The sequence below is a fragment of the Opisthorchis viverrini genome (assembly GCF_000715545.1).
Source record: "Opisthorchis viverrini unplaced genomic scaffold opera_v5_442, whole genome shotgun sequence".
Lineage (NCBI taxonomy): Eukaryota > Metazoa > Platyhelminthes > Trematoda > Opisthorchiida > Opisthorchiidae > Opisthorchis > Opisthorchis viverrini.
The window spans coordinates 285,813-307,531 of NW_008752102.1; the positions used below are offsets into that span (position 1 = coordinate 285,813).

Below are 21,719 nucleotides of genomic sequence, written 5' to 3' on the forward strand. Positions count from 1 at the left end.
TCTGAATAATCTTCGACAGCAGCTTCATCAGAGTTTCCAACGGCATTTGAGGTTGGCCAATTGCTGATAGACTTTCTACGCCTTACGGTGTCAGGAAGCGTACCCAATGCAGATATGTGTCTTCGACTTGGGTTGGCCAACTGTGTTGCGCAACGGTTGTTATGCTCACGATCCCCAGCGAGTACAGTTAAATGGCGTCGTCATGCACTGGCAATTCTGGAAGAAATCACGCTCATAAACGGTGGTGAGCAAGTAATGCCGCTCTTATTAAGCAAAATGCACACAACCTGCGTGGACTTGAAAATAGAAGTAAGTTTGTGGCACTGCCTTGTTGATATTTGATTGCTCCTCCAGCAGCTGGTGGAAACTGTCGTTCAAAAAAACAGCATTTTGCAATGTCAAGTCTCATCCAGTTCAATTCACTTGCAGACACTAATGCAGGCTAAGTGTAAGTCGAATATGAGAAACGACGGAGAGGGCTACATCGAATTACGAAACCTCTAGTTTTTATTGGATGGGGTGTAAGTTGTGAAGTTTGATTGATTCCACTTACAACGTGTTCTTGTCGGAGTTGCGGAGTAGATAAGCTTGTGAAATACGGCTTCAAATTTCCTCCATATCCTGTCCGGACGATCTGTTCCAGAAATCCAGAAACATGTGTTTTACCAATTGCTACCTTTGTTCGGTCACTTTGGTTACGCGTTGGTAACATCCGAATGGCTAGGGTTGGTGGCGTTATATTTTACGTGGGCATTTCCTGTGAGAACTGTGATTATTTCCGACGGTCATCTACCCTCCTTGAACGACATTTATGCCCTTGCGTCTCTTCGACCTTTTTGATTGACTAGTTCATTCTTGGGGTGATAGGATACGTTTTTATTTTCTGCAAACTCTCCTTTATTGCATGAATTTTTCGAGAGGTCTCGCAACGGTGCCATCTTCGGCATTACTAACAGGGTTAGATTTATTCATCAGCGTAGAATGATTTGATCAGTTCTTTGTCTGGATGGAGTATCACAGAAGCTGTACCTCTGGAATTTTCAAACGGCCAATCACAACTACCTGAGATGATCGTACTGAACCGCCCACATTTTGTTTAGCAACACAACAGTGTTCGGACTTTTAAGCTCACATGCTTGCATTTTGGTACGCCAGTCATGGAACCGGTATATTATCAGTACATATGGATGAATTTTGTCTAGTGCTTTAACGTTTTTTGTGCGGCGAATATGTTATCTCAGTGGCTCATTTCGCATTTGTGCTTTAGATTCTTCAATCATTCTGCCGTGTCCTACGAGACTCCCACCGCTGTCGTATGCTGTTTCGCAAGGTCAACGGGTTTGTATATGTAATGCAGGAACTAATCAATTTGGAAAGCTGTTTAAATCCGAAGTCCCGAATGGCAACCTCAGCAAGCTTTTTGCCTGTGCAGCCAAATGTGATGGAAGAGTGGCAGCAGCCAATATCACGAGACCGTTTCCTTTCCAGTTTAACTTACGAGCATATTTTCAAACTTATCCGGATCATATTCACGGTTTTCGGTATAGCAATGAAATTTGAGCCGGCCAACGCACATTATTTTGCAACCGAGGTGAGCAGTACTTACTTCCTGGTGGTGTCAACGTTATCACCGCATGCGCTGATTCGTACTGCGTAATGTTCAGTTCTCCGGTGAATTATACTAAGGTCTAACCATACCATTTAAGTTCCGTCAGTTGTCAGACGCCAATGAAAACTCTGCCGGTTGGGGACTAAGTACAGCGGAATTCATCAACAAGGAGGAAGTACCGAGAGGTTCGTAATCCTCGGTGGGCAGAGGAGGGAAAACCAATGGAAAACAGAAAATGTTCTTTTCCGAAGTGCTAGTTCGCCATCCTCGTAGGTTGCATTTTTGTGGGTTGCCAAAACGACCTACAAGTTCGTTTGGACAGTCGTCGTTCTTGCTTATCAAATGTCCCCTGCCTTGTTATTTGGGTAGCTGTCACTTCACCGATTCTGTCTGACTGACCTTTTCGGTCTAATCAGAAATATTGTCTGGTTTGCTGAAAAATCTCGGAGCAAGTCTACAAAAACCTGTAGGATACTGTTACTCCATGCTTCTGTGGCAAAATGTGTTCGGGTCCCGAAAAGTGTGGCCACACGAAGCCGTTTTCCCTATTGGGATACATCATTTGGACGTTCAAACGGGCCGAAGGCTATGTGTGGCATAGGTTTCTCGGTTCTGAAAATATTTACTTTAAACATTCACTTAGGCTTAAATCACATATTGGCGACAGGGAGATACTCCCAGAGGAGAACAATCTGAATATTCATCAGCCGTTAGGTTGTTCTGATGTAGTCCACCATTAGGCAAAACAAAGCCCATTCTTAGCTCTACGTCGTTCCTTAAGATTTCAAGCAGTGCCCTTACCACACACTTTGCTTTCAGGTAGAAGTTCCTTCTCGGTTAGAGTACGTAAAAACATGACCAATTTGCCCAGGTTTAGCTGTCAAGTATATTTAGATATTCTATCTTACAGAATAAAATCTTTGTTAGCTGCGCGCCATGCCAATCCTAATGGTCTTAACAATATACCTTTAATTTGTTGATGAATTCAGTTTATGAACGGGTTACCGTATGTACGACGTTCATTTTTCACTCACACTTCCATCACCAGTCGACCACATTGTTCAGGTAATGTGCGCTGGTCGCAAGAGAGCGACTGTAGTCTACTGTTTGCAAATATACGCAGTGTCCTTCGTTGTTCTGTTAATCTGTTCTTGGGCTTTCGCATCCACCCAAAGTAAGCAAAAGAAAACATGCCCATTAATTTTGGGTGAAATTGGAGGCGACAGGATGCTCATTTCAGTTTCCGACCAGTCTAGATTTCATCTGACTTCGCGCGCCTCACCGAGCTGCACATTGGATAGAGCGATCTTCCGTATGTCCTGTACGCGTAGGGGCCTTGTTTCTGACCCATAAACCAGTATGGAACGCACCGCCGTAGTGCAAACTCCGGTCTTGACAGACAAACTGACGTCCGGTCAGTGCCATAGGTGTCGGAGTTTGGTGAAAACTTCTCTGGTCTTCCCGATTCGAAAAGTAATTTCATCTCCACTCGTTCCACCGGAACTTATAAAGCTGCCCAGGTAGGCAAATTTATCTACCACATCGACTGATCGGCCTGCTAGCATGAGGTTTGTTTTTCATCCCACCCAGTCTTATACAGGCACTTTGAGGTGTGAGGCGCATGCTAAACCTTGCGGCAGAGTTAGCGAAATACACTCATTCGCAAACAAATTTGGTTTTGCGAGAGACTCAACTGGACTCACCAGTGATGTGTCCAGGCAACTGGATTTGCTGCCACAGGTCGTCTCATGTTTCAGTTGCTACGATTTTCTAGATATCGCGATACATGTATAGTCGTAATGCGCTACTCGTAAGGTTGTTGAAAATTCTTCGACAGTCCACAACCGGTTTCGCCCTTCTTGGGGCTCATCAGGTAGGCGTCGGAGGATAGCTACTTAAATGAGATCAATCGAGATGACATAGTCACTGGCACCCATTGTGTAGATTTTGTTAATTCTTTTCACCACACAGTCTTTCTGATCTCATTGCTTTGGTACATTCCGATAATCTTATTTTCCCAACTTAGATTCAATACTCCAACCTTACCGATGCCATCGTTTCTCTGGGTTCCTTCAACACGTCGACATACTCTGAATATGAGTTGTTATCAGGGGCTCCGGATTCACTGTACGAAATGGGCGATAATGGAAATACCATAGGTCATAATTTATTCACCAGTCTGTTTCGAAATCTCAATGAAACAGAAGCGGTACTACTCACAGTACCGACGTCTCCCACTGAACCACTGCCGCGTTTCATCACCTTCCACGCCCCACTTGGTCTTGTTGATCGAACTATCAGCGAAACCCCATTGTCTCTTTCCGTCCCTCGTCCTATTGTGGAATGTTGCGTCCTCACACGTTACGTGTACAACTTGGCTGTGGATGCCTACGATAAGTAAGTTCAGTTCTTCTCACATCTCTTTGTAATTTGCCTCAAAATTTCCTGTTACGAAGCATGCTAACATTAACCGCTGAAATCAACTAATTCGACCCGACGGTGATGGAAACCTCAATCTTTGTCATCGTAGGCCTATTGATGGTAGACCAATTCACTACGGTCAATTTATCACGAGCCAGTTTATAGTCTGGTATCTCACCGCGAGCCGATTTTTTCACGCCCACCGTTTGACGGTTTGGACTAAATTTAGCCAATTTCATTTTGTAAACAGACCATGAGGTTGACGGAAAATCAGGGACTGCGCCTACCTGATGGGTCTCAAATAGGGGGAGGGCGGTCAGAGAGATTTCAGAAAACTTATAGATAATGTTCCTTCGATAAAACAAAGTAGTTTTGTGAGTGCCGCTAAAATTCCCTCCAATGCATTTGATGTTTGTTAATTCATGCAATGGTTCTCGTGCAGGTGGTACAGCGCGGAATCACGTCCTTCACAACCCAGTGACCTGAAGTTGCTTTCAGATTAGACAACATTTACTTTTTAGCGCAACAATCCTCTAAAAGAGTAGTGGCTGCTCGGTTTCTGGTATCAATCATTTTTGAAACTATTAGTTCAAGCACTTTAGTATTACACAGATGCCGTCTTTGGCTCGTTCTAAATATCGTAAGCATCGTAAGACGTGCATAGACACCACTGATAGTTTTTTACTAGTTGAATCTTGGATGGCACACGCAAGAATCTAGGAACGGCATTTGTGGTGGCTGAAACAGAGCCACCGCAAGCAGTAAAAACAGCAGCTTTGAAGCTGTTCATGTGGCTCATGGAAGTTCCTATTGTATACATTGTCGTTCCGAAATGCGGGTATCGGTTAGATTTATGTCTGGGTTACATCGAACACTGACTGTAGAAATTACCGTAAAGGAAAATCTGCGATGGTTCCACTCTACAACAGGTCTTAAGACGTAAACCTCCTCTCTCATTTTCAGCCACCACAGGAATCTGAGTTGAGCTACGTTTCGTAACTAACTGTGTTTACGAGTCTGACTCGGTAGCGGTTTTGTAGACAGTCATTTGGACGATTTTTTGAGTAGACGCCTTATAATGGAATACTGGCTACAGTCTTAACCATGTTACACCTTTGGTTTTTTGTCAATAAAACGCGCAAGAGGATGTTCTCTATCATTAACTTTGGACCTATTTTGAATCAACCAAGGCGGTATATGTGACGCTGATATCAAAGATATGCTTCCAGACGATGGACAGTTGCAGTTCAGGGGTTATGTTGAATGTATGAGTAGGCTGCAGAAAAGTGACTGACCTACAAGTAAGCTGTAACAGGCTGTAATAAGTTCATAATGATCCTGATGAATTGGCTGACAGAACAACTTCCATGAACCTTTTGAACTGGTAAATCACTTGGTGTTAGCAGCTAATTGTTCAGATGGGGTTCGTAAAAAGTGCGAAATACGCTATGCAGTTGTCGGTTTTAGGTGCCATGCTCCGGTAGGCGCCTTCTTTGTGATATGGCTTGTCTCCCATGGAAGAGTGATACGAGTTTTCCTGACAGGTATGTGCATGGTGAAAAAATGTTCTTGGCAAATATCAACGTGCCGCGGGATTCGGGTGAGTGTGGCGGTCTGGTTTGGACTCTGGCCATTCACACTGACAACGCTCATATAAACATTACGACGAAGAGATGAGACAATAGTTGGTGGACCCCTTTTAAGGAAATTAAATCCATTGGGTATATGCATAAAACACACCGAGAGATTTAAAACATGTTTGTCTGGTGACATTATATTCCACCGTCTTACCCCTCCACACCACTCAGGCGGTCAGTGATGTTGGGTACGTCGGAGAAGCACTCTGCCGAACCGCCGTCAAAATCTGTTGTCTTTCCGCCGAATTCCAAGTCAGTGGATTCAAATTCTGATTCGCCTTGTTCTGCTATCGTTCACCCCGGCGCCATTATTTCCCTACTCCACCTGACGGCTAGGTTCGACCGCAAGCAGACAGACCAAACAACCCACACCGGCATCTTAGACATTGACCTTCAGGTATGCTCTTATAATCGATAGATTATTGCATGTCTGTTATCAGGGTTGCCTCCTGCTCCCAATATGAATTAGCCGTATCGCAAACAGCATTTTTGAATGGAAACTCGTTTTGGCGGCAAAAAATAGAACGCCGATTATTTGGTTGAGGACGGTTTCGGGATAGCAATTCTTCTCGCTTCATTGAAACATCTTTCAGGTTCCTATTAGCAGAATTTTGAACCACATTTGACGTTGATGAGTTTCTTTCTGTTGTGACTGACTGCTGTCTCGTCTCCAGTGCAGTAGTATCTGAAAAAAACTCACTAGATTGTCCTATTGGTTTTGGGAGAACACTCACCATCGTCGGCCGTTGCTGAACTGATTGACTGCGCGAGCTTCTAGCCGGGGCACTTAACGGCTTCCCTACGGCAATTTTGTTGAGTTTGACGGTCTCAGTAGCTTTCAGCATTCTGTGGTTATTTTCAAGATTTTGACCTTCCTGACAGGTTCACAGATATTTCTGTTTGTGATGATGGTTATGCCTTTGTTATTATCTGTTTTCTTCAAGCTGCTTTGTTGTACACTGTCCCTTATATCCTTTGAACGAATGAGTTAGTGCACTATGCAAAAGAAGATATGATTCGTTCTCTTTGTACTCTTCCTCGGATTATGGATTTGGAAGGACAGTTTTTAGCACAAGATGAAGGTAGCTATTGAATCCCAAGTGACTTCATGGCTTCGTGATTTCATGGTCGGATACACATGAACTCAGAATAGAGCTGAAAAGCATGCGCTAATCCGCTTCATTCTGTATCCTGCGTATATACATTTAAGTGTGTTTGTTGTCCTCCTCCGAAAGACCAATTTCTTCTGCCGTATTATATTAAGCATGTTTCGGTCTCGCGTATTTGTTTCTGAGGAAGCAGCCAATCTAGCTATTCCGAACCAGCGATTGTAATATTCTCTACGCTAGATCGCCGAAGCAGTAGAAATAGCCAGAATCCTAATGGTTACAGATCAAGGGCATAGAGCCAATGACCACATGAGAGACAGCTTTGATTCAACTGGGGGATAACAATCGAAAATGCGCGCTGAACGAAAGATTTAAGCTTGGAATGCGAAACCGCTCACTGACCTCAATTAATTTGATCTTCCTCGTCCAAGCCATTTTCGTTGCCTCCCATTCACATCAACCACCTGCTGATGATACGATCGCAATTACTGTTTTGGAATCTGTAGTATTGTAATCCAAAGACCTGTCGTGAGTCAACCCTTGCCCATCATTATTTTCGCTGACTACTTTCTTTGACTTACTGACCGGAAGGTTCGAACACAACATCTGCATCTGGACTGCTCCTGCCTGGGATTGGGCAATCTGGCAGTATCACAGCCCACGTACTTCCCTCGGGTGACATTGCAGCTATGCACCGAAAGAATGTCTTTCTTTTTTCTTAGTCACAGTTGCTACATCGCTCCAGTTTTCTCCTCTGGTGTTGCTCTCGATGGTGGTGGTGAATAACATTATCATGTTAACCTAAGACGTGTGTTGCAGTGGTCTGTTACGTGTCCATTTCAAGAATCTATGTGCCACGGCATGATAGATGTTGTTGCATGATTTATTTTCCGCCGGAGCTAGGTCATACTACGTGCAACCTCTATCGACTCCAACTGGATATTGCACCCAGTGTTTAAGTCTAAAAGCAGGGAAACCAAGGCCTCATTACCCTCATGTTTAATAAGCTTCGCGTGAGGTGTTACCCGACGGGCCTTCAAGGGTGATAAGCAAGGTCGGTCGGAGAGCTCGTTTCCGCCTCTGTCTTTGTTTTTCTTCTGCTCCGATGACTTGGGGTTGTCTTCAGACAACCGGGTAATCTTCCCCAAACCTAATTACTCCAGTTGACAGTAGAGATAATAAAACACCGTAGTCTTGAAAAATACTGGTGGACTCTGTTTTTCAAGGCCTTGAAACACCAGCGAGACACCTCCTCCAGAGATTGCACGGATTAAATTGCGTTCGGTTTTTTTTCGCACCGCGGAGCATTTCACATTCTAGCTAACCACCATTCTTGCGACAATATTTTGTTCCATTAGTCCGGCTTGCTATGATTACTGCTTTCGATAGGTAGGTCATCCCTCCGAAATATGACCGTCTCTGCAACAGAAGTCGATATAAGGACGAACCACTGCGGGAATAAATTGCTGCGGTGACCACCAAATTCAGTCAGTCTAAGTAGCACATTTGATAACCTCATATGCTACCCCAGTCGTTAGACTGAAAGTTGACTGCGACTTTTGCCTGTACACTTGTATGTGGGGTTTCGAGGATTGCGCATCATGATTTGAGACTTTGCTTAATTTTCATGTATGTTTCATGGCATACCTACCATGGGCTTTCAATCCAGATTCCGCAGCCGGCGAATCCTGGTCGGGTTCAGCAAAATGTAGTTGGATACGACCTCATGTACTCTTCATACGTGTCGGCTTCTTATTGATTGTGTTGAAAAACAGGGCTCATCTGGAACTGTAGTACGGTTGTTTATCTGTACCTGCCCATGGTTAATCGCTTGATTGGCCAGCCAGCATAAGGTAGTAGTCGTTTGGAAAGCCAATCATGTGTTAAATCATAACAAATGATTCCCAGAGCTTTCAGAAGTGGGAAGTCCAGACCAACTGAAAGGAAGCTTTCGCATGGTCTGTGGTGGTCTGTTGATGTCTGACAATTCAGACAGCCATTTCCTGGTACAATGATGGGGTTGCCCCACTCCTGGTATGGAGAAGTAATCGACATTATTCTCGATATAGTAGTAACATCAACGCTCTTGATGTGTTTGCTGATAAAGTGTATTGCTTGAAGTAGTCAGTAGACCAGAGGAAATATGGTCGATCAGGCTCTTGTATCATTTACCTCGTCAGTTGAAAATGACATCTTGCATCTCTGACACTTCCAATCCCCGAACCAGACCTGAACAACTGTCACTGTAGAGGGAGCGCTTTCTTAGTGCACTTTGCTTACAGCTCTCTGAGCCGGTTCCGAGAACCTGACTTCCTCATTATGCTGGCTGGTTAGTAAATACCAGTCAAATTCATACTTGCATTGTATCACTACCTGTCTAGTGGCTGTGGGAGGTGCATACCACGTCTTCTGAAAGGACTGGCTCCACCGAGTCCGTCACCGCGCCTTACTCAGTGTACGATGGCGTACGACCTATGTACCATGGATCATTGGCGTATCGCATTGGCAATAACTCACTGGAGACCTGTTTGGGCCAGCTGCTGCATGCATTGGCCAGATGCAGTCGCTTGCTCTGAATCGACCGGGCCGTAGTGAAAAATGGTGGATATCAATAAAACTGGCATAGGAGTTTTGTGGAACGAAAATATTGTTGAGACGTGAAAACTTCTCTCGATTGGGACACTTGAATTATCTCAAGAAGTGTACTGTGTGGCAATGCCTGTGTTTTCAACGCCGTATGTGAATAAATCACAATCTTCACTCCAAAGTAATCGTACCAAAGCGGCCGAGTGTGCTTACGCATTAATGGGTAAATTGTTGTAGAAATTCGTATCCTCAAATGCATTTTTGTATAACTGAAGGAACCTGAAATCCCGCAACAGTTCTGTTTCTTCATCACACTGTGCGGATATGCATATCCCTGTTAGTCGTTTCATCTTTCACCCCCATTCACAAATTTTCCGGTTTTGTTGTTTCCCCTGTCCTCTGCCTAGGTAACGTCTAGTGAAACCGAAATTTTCACGTTCATTCTGTTATTCTATCTGCGATGGCTACAAACTTACTGTACTCCTGGCCTTCCCATCCCTCTCCTTTTGAATCACAGACGTGTCTGCTGGATGCGATTAGCGATCTACTTCGAACAGAACGAAATCAACAACTTTTATGCACCGTTCAAATGCCCAGGGAGTTGATCACCCTATTTCGGCGTCATTTGGCAAAAGAAGACTCTCCACTACACGATCGGATTCAGTCCCTGTTCGAGTGTTTAGTTGTTCAGTCTTTGAATCCGAACGATTTGAGGTAAAGTGTACCCAAGCCTTCTAACTCATTCCTCTGTGTCCTTCTACAGTTAGTGAAACTCGTCCTTTTCCGGTACTTCTGCCGATGGATATACGTATATATTTTTTAGCTGCCATGGTGGGTTATGAACCATGGTCAGGTTTTTTACACTGTGTTGAATAGAAAGCATTTCCCCTTCTGTTCTTTTAACCACTTATAGGTGCCAGGGGGTTACCTAATGACCTTAGGAATAGTTACTGAATCTGTGGGGAAACGGTTGTTTTTTCTAGGTGACTTATGACTGCTTGCTGATGCATGTGACCTGGTTCGGTTTTTACGTCGGAACTTGTTCGCTTTCTATATCTTGTAATACCTTTGGTCTTGAGCTCAGTGAGGTGTGAGACCATCCATTCTGATGCCTTTCTTCTTTGTTGTTGCGTCTAAGAAAACAGATGTTAGACCCCGTGTTAATAGCCGCGTGGTAAGGTTAGTTGAAGTTCGCCCGGTGTTTATCATCCAGCGTTGTCAAGTAGATAGGATCACATCAAAGAAAGTCACCACCAAACCGATCTGGTTGTCGATTGACTGAATGATGAGCAGACAGTGACGGTTCCGCGCAAGGAAAGAACTTTCCGTGTTGAAGGTGCCGCTAAACGGTTGCTATGGCTCCGCCAGGACTACTGCATCTAAAGTTCGGAATGCTCCAAGGGTTCTAAGCTAAGAGTAAGTAAGGTGGCTTTGACTTATATAGAACCCTACATAGGTGCAGTGGATTTGTCGATCGCTTGGCGTAAATAATGGAATGAATGGCCCCGAGTAGCATTTGTTTACCGTTTGGACAGCTATACCCCCACTTGCAGCGATCTGATTCACAGTTTCTGCTTAGTTATGAGGGCCATGGTACCACCGGTTGCCTACGTAACCCTTGCTTCAATCCTTCACCGCGAAAAATCACTTGTGGCAACTGTGTGAGGTTGTGAACTAAGGCAGCTTTGTTCTTTCTTTACGCACGACCCGTAATCTTTCTCACTCAGCAGACCGATAATGCAGAATGTTTTCATGAAACCAGCATAGGCCACACGTCGGTCTCGCTGAAATGATGCTGTCTAAATGTCTTATATCCTCCCACAAGCATCAAAAACCTAGGAAAATCACGATACACCGCAAGAACGGTATCATATTCCACGAAATTACAGATTATTCCAGTAATGGGGCATTTTTCCTATCTTGCAGCGTAGATTCCATGACACTAGTTGACTGCCTCATGTTGTAATGCGTTAATAACTACAACCTACCCCTTTTGTGTTTTCGCCTCTAAATACCTCTTTTTACGTGTCGTTTTTCCTTTCAAGCGAGCATCTATGAAACCTCTTATACGGTGATTACTCACACTTGGATCTCCAGGAAACTCCATGTTTAGAGCGAGCAGAACAGCTTTACACTTCTTCGCTGACTTACTTTTGTTTAGTGGAAAAAATAAAGCGCTCAGCTGTAGCACCCTTTCGCCACCTGGCTGCCATGCCATCCTCTAAACTTCCGTCTAGTGGGAGTTCTTATTGGCCTAGGAGTACAGAAATGCAGTTTGAACCCAGATTTATGTTTGGCTTCCCGGTCTTTATGTGGTACGGGTACGATATAAATTTGATGAACAATTGCTATCCGTAGTCTATCCATCCACGTTGTTCTCTTACTTTGGTGGGTTACTTTCTCGGCCACATTTTGTGAAAATTTTCACAGAAGTCCTTTCGTCCAGCCTCACTTACTCTTCTTTTCTGCTTAGGGAATATCTCCGCATATCGGAGCCATTGTGCAGCCGTTCTTCCGAATTGGTTCATCCTTCGCCTGATGCTACCCATGACCGCGTCGCTGAGATTAGGTCTGCATTGCAGAACGCTGGCTCACGTTACGGTGGCCCTCTACCTCTTAGTCAAATCAAGTTCCTAATCGCAACTGCGACTCCAGTGAATGCGCAACTGGTTCGGCCTGCTTTTGACATGAAGCCTTTGGGTTTTTCATCACATGCTAATCAGGAACCAGAACCGGAAGATTCGCTAATTAGATGTGCTTTGGTTCCTCCTTTCGTGGAGTTTGATATGAATCCGGAAGGATTTGGCTGTCTGTTTCTACCCTCAATCGCCCCACAAGGCCCTTCATCAGTGGCGAACCTTTCTGGTGCAATCACGTGTTCAGACCTGGACGAAATGACTGGAGGCGTTGGAATTGGTAGGCCATTCAAGAAGATTTTTCTCCCGCTTTACTGTGTATTTTGGGTGGTCTAGTTAGTATGTTGTTTTACGAAAGTTTGAAGAACGGATCATGACATCATTTCGGAGCGGCTTGGTAAACAATCAGTGGATTTAATTCTGGGCAACGTTTCGCTTTTGACACAAAAGCCTCGTCAGCCCAATTGAGTAAGTAACCAGGTTGATCGGGTTTCAAGGCAGCCAGGCAACCAATCCTTGAGGGTTCTTATGACTAGTCGACTTGCTCACTGCTGGCTGACGACCTGAAGTTCCTGTTTGTTGGTTATGTGGGATGACTAACATTTACGATAGGCTGGTTAGAGGGGATTGTCTTCATATTGAAACCAGAGTTTGCGGCCTTGCTTTTCCGGTCTAGGATAACTTAATGGGATTGTTCACAGATGTTGTTCGCTTGTGTGCGTCGAGGTTTTTCTGGACAATTGGATTGGAGTTGGTGGTTGGCTAGGTGGGGGTCCTTGGCCGCACAATGCTCTTAGCTGCAAAACCTTTGTGGGTGGGACAAAACTTTTTACACGAACCAAGGACCACCCTCATTTACGTTCATGTTTTCGCAGCTCACTTAATTCATTGTTCACCCGTGCAATCATACCTCTGGTGGGAAAATTCTGATGGACTCTCGGGATGCCTTGATGGGGCTCAAAAGTTTGGTACTCTGTGGTACTCTGAACTCAATTGCCTATCTGTTTTAGTCCATGATGGACACGTCGTAGCTTTCGAAAATTCGATTCCATTGTATGAATACTGAGCGCCGGTTAGATGGATCTTACTGTGCTTGAATTTTATACTTTTAGACCGAGACCATTTCACTGATAACTGCACACCGCCTCGTTTCTTCTCGACTTATCTCAAGCTACTCTCCACACCCTTGCCACTTCTACGCCCTCTTTTAACGCTTGGATGCTTGGTGATTTCCACCACCTTGGCCACCAGTCGCTGCTGTGTGAATCTTAAACCTTGTCTCAGCATGTGCACATTTTCCAAATCTATCCTACGCTCAGTGTCTAGTGCATGCCCTGGTATTGCTGAATCTTTGACGATCACCTGATATTCATTTACGTTTCTTGGTGGTCTGCTAATGCATCCGTTATGCACACCGATTCTGCTTTGCAACTCCCTGGCTGGCTGACCTATATAAACCTTCCCACTGTCGTTACACTTTATTTCGTATACACAGTTCCTAGTCTTATAAACCGGATGGAGATCCTTCAACTGCACCAATGCCGAGCTTGAAATGTTTCCCTTCTGGAATGTTGCTCTAATGCCAGCCGTATTCAACGCTTCTGTATGCAATGACCGCTGTTCCGACCCGCTCCTTGTTGGGCCTTAATTTTGGCACCGACACCCGTCTCATCTACCGCTTACTTAAACCCACTGAGTATCCGCTGAAGTCGCTTTTTTTTACCTCAGGTGCTGCTCTTCAGTCGACCTCATCTGTGCACAATGCTAAACAAAACTAAAGTGATAAAGTACATCCTTAAGTTATGACTCATGCTGTATTTGATGACAGTATGAGGCTGTGTAATTGCAATATGGTTTTCATCATGCAAATGAAGTCGAAATGCTTTGAAGGTTCTAAATACACTGTACTGCTGTTTAACACTTATTGGAACCCATACGTACCTCTCTCTGTACGAATGCGCCTTGATCTTGGTTAATTATCTTTAGGGTATAGCACTAATCATTCAGCTACGCGGTCCACATAATGTGGTTACTTGCTGACTGGCTCCTCGAGAGATGACTCTAGGTGGAAAGTGCGTGCAACCTGCGAGAAGTCCAAATTTTCAAGCAGCTCACTAGTTCCTCGGTGCTAGTATGAGATTTTGACGTTTTCACAGTTTCATAGTTCCACACCACGCCCACGCTCATATTGCCTGATCGGTTTAACTAAGGGAACTTGGCTCTTCAGGTCCGATCCTACAGGTAGCCATTTCGCTAACAGTGACAAGCTCGTGTGGATACAAAATATGGTTGCCAGCTTGTAGTTAGTTTGCTAGGTTTTCACGATTTACCGGGTTACCGCCATCAAGGAAGTCTGTCGTTTTACATCGACTCTTCATTAGACTGTCTGCTGGGTCAATGATTTCACTCTGCACGTTGATTCGAATGTGGTTTTCCAAGTTTGCTGCATTCTTTGTAGTGAGTAAGGAGAAAATGATGACAGCTTGGAAAGTGCCATAAATGATGCTTTGCGATATGATTAGGCGAATACTTGTCGTATAGTTCAAGTTGGAGTTTTCTGTATACAATTTTTTTCAACCGTAATGCTCTTTCAATGCATGATTTTCACTCTACATAGATGAAGCCCATGGACCAAGCTGTTGTCAAATTTTCGGAAACTGGACAGGAGCAATCGGAAAAACAGGTTAGGGCTCGAAACGCGGGTCTCCAAGTCACGCCTTAGAATCTGTCTCGTGATGGTGAATGGGCCTGGTTTCACATAGGTGCGGTGGCTGATGTGGTCTGAGGTATTCATACTTGTTTCTGAACTGAGCTCAATCCTTTGAGATCCTCAGTTAGCAGGGGAACTAGGCCTTTCTCTCACAGGTCCAATCACTGAACATTGGTACTTAGCGTAAAACCACTAACCAGCCTGTTCTTTATCTAAGCAATAACAACAGCATTGTTGCGGATACCTTCCGAGAGCATGTGGGCATTTACCGTTGGATGACTGTTTTCTCCCTACCCATTGGTTGCAAAACAGCAGTTACCATCCATTAACAACAAGCAGCGAGAACAAACCCATGTTTTCCACGGTAACTCATTTGAGTGTCTACTACCACCGTGAGACATTTGGAATAGAGAGAGAAAATTCATGCAACCTAAAGTTCGAAGAGCATCGAACTGAGTTTGCTATTTTGAGAAATCGATAGTAGAGATGTGTTTCGATAAGATAAATAGATGGGAATGTTCAGGTCACGAAGTTGGGTATGAAGTGTTAAACGGAGCGGATGATAAATGACGGATTTGAAAATGGGTGTGGAAATCATTTTGGAGCTAAACTAAAGCCGCATCTGCGTGAACGCACAAATTCCGTTTTGCAGCGTCTGTTTTGTGTTTAAGTAGTCCGCACTTTGATAACTAGTCAAGGTCGGCGAAACAACCACCGGCAAACGCACCCGGGCTACCAACATTTGGGCAAATTGACAAATATACGTTGCTACAAATACGGACATTAATCGGCCGACACAGTTGTCAAGCTATCTTCTACTGATGGCAGTGGTATTCCGTTCATTCTAGGTGGAGGCTTGGGATCAGTAACTGTAAAAGCTCCTTGTATTGCGCTTTGGAGGCGAAAACCTATCTTCTGAGACGCGTCATCGTCCAGTCGTATAGATTTTTCCTTAGTGCGTAAGGATGCCGTAACTTGGGTAATGTGGAGCTGGAATGTTTTAATTAAGACTCCGTATGCGACAGTTGTTGGTTAAGCCCATGCAATAGCCACATTACTCAAAGAGGCCTACACTTGATCATATTTTCAGCATGTCAACTCATCGCTCAGTGTTCACTGTTGGAATGGTCTTTTAGTCTGTTGAACGGCAAGTTGTTTGGTTCATGGCGCTCCAGTTGTCTTTTTTCGTATTCTCTTATGCTCCTAGAGCTCACCGAGCTGTTGCTTCTAAAATTCAAGCTTGTGTCTCCTTTCACAAACAGACCATAAGCCTTCAGTATTCTTTCAAGGAAGTATAGAATTCATTCAGGTACATTAGTTCGGTTATAGCACTTTATTGCAAACTCCATCGCTGAATGACTCGGAATAAGCATTTTTAGAGGTCGCATTTAAGTGCCTTTCGCTTGTCATTATTTTTTTTATTGTTACCGCTCTTGTCCGTTCACAGTTGTTGGTTTTACCCAACACAATTTTTCTGTTTCCCCTTTTCAGGTGAGCGCCTATTTCCGCCTCCTCATGGTTTCACCTTCTCTACTTGGGTTTGTGTTTCGCAGTTTGATAAGATTCGTAACTCGGATGCTGCTGCCACCTCAGCCTCATCGGATGTTGTTCATCCGCGCGCCGGTAGCCAACCTCCAGCACAACAACCACAAGCCGTCCACCTACTCACAATTGTTCGAGGAATACAAAGTGTCAACGACCAGCTGATATGTTTGCGTATCTTTATTCATCCTTATACACGAATGCTTGTGGTCTCCACGCAGGAGCGACTTGCTCAGCCAGGTCTGTTCGCATTTCGAATTATCTTACTCACCTTGTCACTTTCCTTACGCTTAATGTTATAATTTGTCATTGGTTTTGTAGATCAAACTACAGACTCAGAGGTTAATGACATCGCCATTGGTGAGAGTGATCGGCGTCCTAGTACGAATGGAACGACATTGTCCATGGATTCTTCAACGACCAGCTCATGCGCAGTATTCCCGTGCGGACTGCCTAATTCCACATCTCAGCAATGGCCTGTTGGAGTGTGGAGGCATTTGGCCGTGGTCTTCAGTCGAGCTGGCATGATCAAGTCCAGCTCATGTAGCGTCTACCTCGATGGACAGTTGACTGGATTGCAGCGCGTAGGTTTCTTTCTTATCCTCTGAACGTTCTTCTCAGCCTTGGTTTTTGGATGCACTCTATCCTCGTCGTTGTTTTATTGATTTTTTCAGTGTATACTCCATGTGCGCGATCGAATATAAATATTTTTCAAACCGCTTTTATATACAAATGAAATGAGGGTAGCGCACAGCAATTCGGAACCCAGAGTACCTGCACTTCACCATTATTTACTCATAGTTTACATATAAGCCGGTAATAATAGGGTATCTCGTCGCTTAGTACGCTGAATTGGCTGCTTCGAACAGTAAAATTCGTAGTACATTTTTGTTTTCGGCCAATTTATTGTGAGCTTAAAACGGCCCCGTAACTTCGGTCTGCAGATTTCAGACGTGTCGCACTTATTAATTTGAGACACCTATGGTGGCAAGGCTTCATGTCCCTGACTCTCAAGGGATATGTGCATCAGGCTACAGTACGTGCTGTTTTGTCATATGGCTGTGAAACGTGGCCGCTGCGAGATGCGGGATTGACACGCATTCGGGTCTTCGACAGTCGTTATCTCATAGCCCATGCAAGCTGGTGCCGGCGAATCCGCAGAGAAACAATTAGAATGTGAGTCTGCTTTTGTGCAATGGGGACTTCAATGAAAAAAAATGACCACGACCGAAAGCTGCTGTGGATTGGTCATTATTACGCATGCCGAATCATCATGTACCAAAACGAATGATGTTTCTTGTGCCGAACTCAGAATGAAGAGAGTAGTGAAAACGACTGCGAAAATTTTGTGCAATGTCGGTGTAACCGGGTTTTCATGATGCGGTCCACGTTTTCCTCCCTGTGCTCAGTTTGAGATGCTAGAAAATGCGACTGTTAATCGATGTTGTTGGCATCCTTCGAAACATATAGTGAGTGTACAGCATCGAAGTATCAGTGTCACAGGCTGTTGCGCTGGTGACGACGATGCACTTTTCAACGGAATGGGCTGTATCCGTATTCACTATGGGTCGACACATTCCCTGTCAGTGCGGTAGCAAATATCTTGATGGTGCTATTGATTAGACTGGTGGTTCGATCGTCTATTTTGAAATTCGCCCATACAAGTGCGTCGTCTAAAACATCATTATTATGGTTTCAGCTTTCTGAATAATATGATGATTTTTTGAAAGGAAAATCCATTGCGACTGAGTGAGTGTTCAATTGACTTGATCAGTTCATCGGCTGCCGTATGATTACCATGCATTGTGCCTTCCGAAATGTTGAGTGGGCTGTCTGGATACACCTGCATTTTTGAGATCAGTGGATTCCAGTAACCGTTTTCACAGCATTTACTGTCGCCGTTTTTTATTGCGAACAGCACCCTAATAAGCACAAGAATAGAAAGTGCTAAGTAAAGGCTGTATCGTAAGGTGTCTCATAGGTATTTCGGTGGGATACTAAGTACTGCTTCATTTATCTCCAGCCCTATTGAGACAAAACCCAACAATGCACTGCTGGTGCTTGCCGTACGTGTTACTAGTTTATTTTTATTACTCGCTTACTCGACTCCTAATTGTGATGTTCTTCGCGCTTAGGCACATGAGTCTCCTGGTTTGGAATAATACACTGGGTGATCATCGCCTCAATGAGGATGTCTCGTGTGTGTACTATAATGGATACTATATAATGGTACTATACAATGGATAAAACGCTGGACTCTCCGTTCTTTTTGGTCTATTTTGGAACTTGCGACTTACATACGGAGTTTTACCTGAATGTTTCACGATTTACCAACTATGCACGAACTTCTCTAATTAATAACCTGGTTTCGGAAAACCCTCACAGTAAATCGAAGATCTCCCAGACACTCCGACTAATCCCACAAATCGATATACCTGTTTTTACACGGAAGTCTTTTCCGTTACATCTCAATACTCAGTTTGTGTAATGTTCGCCATCCCAGACCTTTCCGTGCAGATTTCTCATAGATGGATTTCCTCCGTCCTTCCTGCCTCTTCCGCTGCAGCTAAATTATATCGGTTCTTCAACTGTTGTATCCGGTTTCCTCGGTCGACAGACTATGCCTTCCACCGTATGTGCGTTCGTTGGCACTCCGGCAACTGAACGCCGGCCAAGTACACTCATTTGGCGACAGGGCCCGATGCATTTCATGGAAGAACCACTACAAGCTAACCGAATAGCCCTGATTGCCCGCCTGGGGCCGAATTATTTTGGCAGCTTTCAGTCACCGCCTCCGGTTTTCGGTAAATTTATCCATCTGTCGACCTACTTCGCTATATTCTCCCTTCGTATCATTCAGTAGTAGCCAATGGACTCACAGAGATGTTTCCTAATTTGGTCGTAGGTATCACCAACGCCCTCCACTCCTTTTGAGAGTGATGTGCAGTAAGCTTATGTGATTGAGTAGGCCTGCGCTGCTGTCATCAAACTGTGGCACATTCCTATTAAGTAGTGAGGACATGGGAGGGTCTCACAGCGGAGGTAGTATTTCCGGCACGAGATTTTTTCATTCGAACTTATGGATGCTGAGTGCTCTTATTGTCCTCGTGTATTATGCGGCTGTCTTATAACGTTGAAATGGTTACGTCATGGACTGCAGTGTAAGCCCGCGAGCCAAGGGCTTATTGTTAGTATGTGCTTAGAGGTGTTCTGGTGCTCTTGTTTGTGGTGACACAAACTAGAACTATCTTCGCGATTGTGCTTCCTTTGGATTTCGTAGCAGGTACCTGTGGAATAAGTGCAACTATTTGAAAAACTCCCTTTTAGTGTGTCCTTGTTGACTTCCAGCGTGTCTTTTGTTTTCCCAATTTTCAGCCCTGTCATCTATTTCTCTTGAAGAGCCATATCGCCCTCTTTTGAGCGAGGAAAAGTTGGTATTTGGGATATACGCCTCCACTTTGTCCACGTTGACCTTGTCACGGTTCCGAAAAATATATAGTCAAGCTGATACCAAGGCAGTTGCCCGACAGGTATGCCTTTTATTCAGCAGTTATAACCGAGTGCTTGGATGTTTATAAACTATTCTTTCACGGAATTCACGTTTCACTTGCCCAAAATCTTATATTCACAGTATTTGGCCATTCTTAGATAAGGTGACCGTCCAGAATCTAGTCTTCAAGATGGATCGCTATCATTCTGTCTCCAAGCGAAGAATTTGATGCTTAATATGGATGAGTGCATTGTACTGCATCTGTGTGGCTCTTAACACAGCTGTTGCTGTTGTTGCTGATACTAGATATTTCGCCGCACTTTTTATCGGTTTATCGGAATACGTGTCGTTTATCTTTCTGAGCAACACTTGTTATACCCTTATGATCTTGGCATTTGAGCGTTCGAGGTCAATTTGCTATCCGCTTGATCTGATCACGTGAACCTACTCACAATCTCCTTTGGCTTTTTACCTTGTCCGTTGCGAAAATGGTTAGGTCAGTCCTTTATGATAGTTTGTCTATCACGGTAGATTTAAGCTACTGATACCAAAGTAGAATGCACTGGTTGCCTAACTCTTCGTGTCGTGAACTCATCCTATTCGCGTATCTACCTCCCCATTCTTCCCAAGTTCTACATTGCTCCAAAAGAGAATGTCACTCCAATCCGCGTGCTGCACAATTCTGCCGCACATCTGCATGGACCTGCTCGACCGTTGGGCGCCGTCCTTGTCGGATACCAAGGTGTACGTGCCTTCACGCCAAATCCGATTGTCCGCCAGCTACACTGCGTGGGAGGGGGCGTCGGAGGCATCCGTATTGGTCTAGCGTTGATTGCTATGGCCCAAGATGCAGAGACACTGTACGCTGCAACCAAAGCCGCTTGCACCCTGATCAGGAGCAGTACAGCGGCCGCCAATGAAATGTACATAACTCGGGGATATCAGGTCTGCACATTTTTTAAGCGCTGTTTGTGTTCGAAATCGTTCTTCTAAAGCCATCAGGACACCTTTACTCTGTTAGCTACGGGGATCTCTTGGTGGATAAGTTCTCTCTCTGTACTGATTGCGACTACCATCGATTGAGATTGTAGAGTCGCGTGTGTTTTTTCGGATTTGTTGTTGGGATCCACACACATGCTTCGTTAGTTTACTGGCATTATCCATCAAATAGCGACCGGATTCCACACCACCATCGACGCATCATACCTGCAGCTGAGATCATGGGCTGTACAGCCTCGATGCACTGGATATCACTTTCAGTCAGTACACTGATGAACGGATGACAGCCTAATGTGCGACAGGTTTCGAACGCACTGTCAGGATTAAGTTGTTTGCAATTGTGCCACTCTTTCCTTGGACCAGTGCGTAGCGAAAATCAGAAATCCTTTCCCAGCAACTTCACCATAGACTCCATGCACTGTTGCTGCCTTGGGCTTCACTTCATAACTAATAGTTCATTCCCTGATTAGCATTTGGTTACTGGGACGCTGTCGATGAAAGGCATCGTATTCAGTGACCACACTGTGTTCTTTGCGTAAGCAGTGTTGATTTTGTTCTTTTCTGGTTCCTTTGCTTGTCGGTTAGATCAGGGTATTACAAGCATTAACGCTTTCAGTGCGTGACATGTATACAAAATTCTAGCCCAGTTCATCCCAAACTGGATATGCTTACTGTAGCTAGCTAGTCTCAGTGGATATCCAGTCCTTCATATCATCAGACTACCCGCCTGATCTCAAAGGAGCGGATGGATTCTGCCATACTTTCACACTAGTATGCATTTTTCGGGAACGGTTAGTCGCGCAGGTTCCAAAGCGCAATCTGGAGGGCTAGAAGACTGTTTACCAGGCTGTTTTCCATTGGCCAGTCTGCTAGAATAGGTTATGTTAATGTTGTAGGGAATCTATCAGTATGTTTCGAGGAGTCGTGTAGTCGTCCCGTTGTGAAGTACAGCACAAGACGGTACGGACTTCAAATAAGTC

The 21,719-nt window shown here is 44.5% G+C and overlaps 2 protein-coding genes across 2 annotated transcripts in view; one reads left to right on the top strand and one right to left on the bottom strand.

The window, feature by feature from the left end:
* Positions 1 to 7,458, bottom strand: part of T265_11079 (hypothetical protein) — a gene marked incomplete at both ends in the record, with an annotated part of 37,366 nt that extends 29,908 nt beyond the window's left edge. Inside the window, one exon of the mRNA XM_009177633.1 lies at positions 7,358 to 7,458. Coding sequence (XP_009175897.1) covers positions 7,358 to 7,458 — 101 coding nt within the window. The remainder of the gene's footprint in view (positions 1 to 7,357) is intronic.
* The window catches only part of T265_15334 (hypothetical protein), a gene marked incomplete at both ends in the record, with an annotated part of 86,119 nt that overhangs the window by 14,045 nt on the left and 50,355 nt on the right, over positions 1 to 21,719 (top strand). Inside the window, 11 exons of the mRNA XM_009177634.1 lie at positions 20 to 309; positions 1,268 to 1,591; positions 3,636 to 4,006; positions 5,839 to 6,064; positions 9,880 to 10,076; positions 11,836 to 12,278; positions 16,200 to 16,490; positions 16,572 to 16,834; positions 18,817 to 19,054; positions 19,626 to 19,780; positions 20,371 to 20,685. Coding sequence (XP_009175898.1) covers positions 20 to 309; positions 1,268 to 1,591; positions 3,636 to 4,006; positions 5,839 to 6,064; positions 9,880 to 10,076; positions 11,836 to 12,278; positions 16,200 to 16,490; positions 16,572 to 16,834; positions 18,817 to 19,054; positions 19,626 to 19,780; positions 20,371 to 20,685 — 3,113 coding nt within the window. The remainder of the gene's footprint in view (positions 1 to 19; positions 310 to 1,267; positions 1,592 to 3,635; positions 4,007 to 5,838; positions 6,065 to 9,879; positions 10,077 to 11,835; positions 12,279 to 16,199; positions 16,491 to 16,571; positions 16,835 to 18,816; positions 19,055 to 19,625; positions 19,781 to 20,370; positions 20,686 to 21,719) is intronic.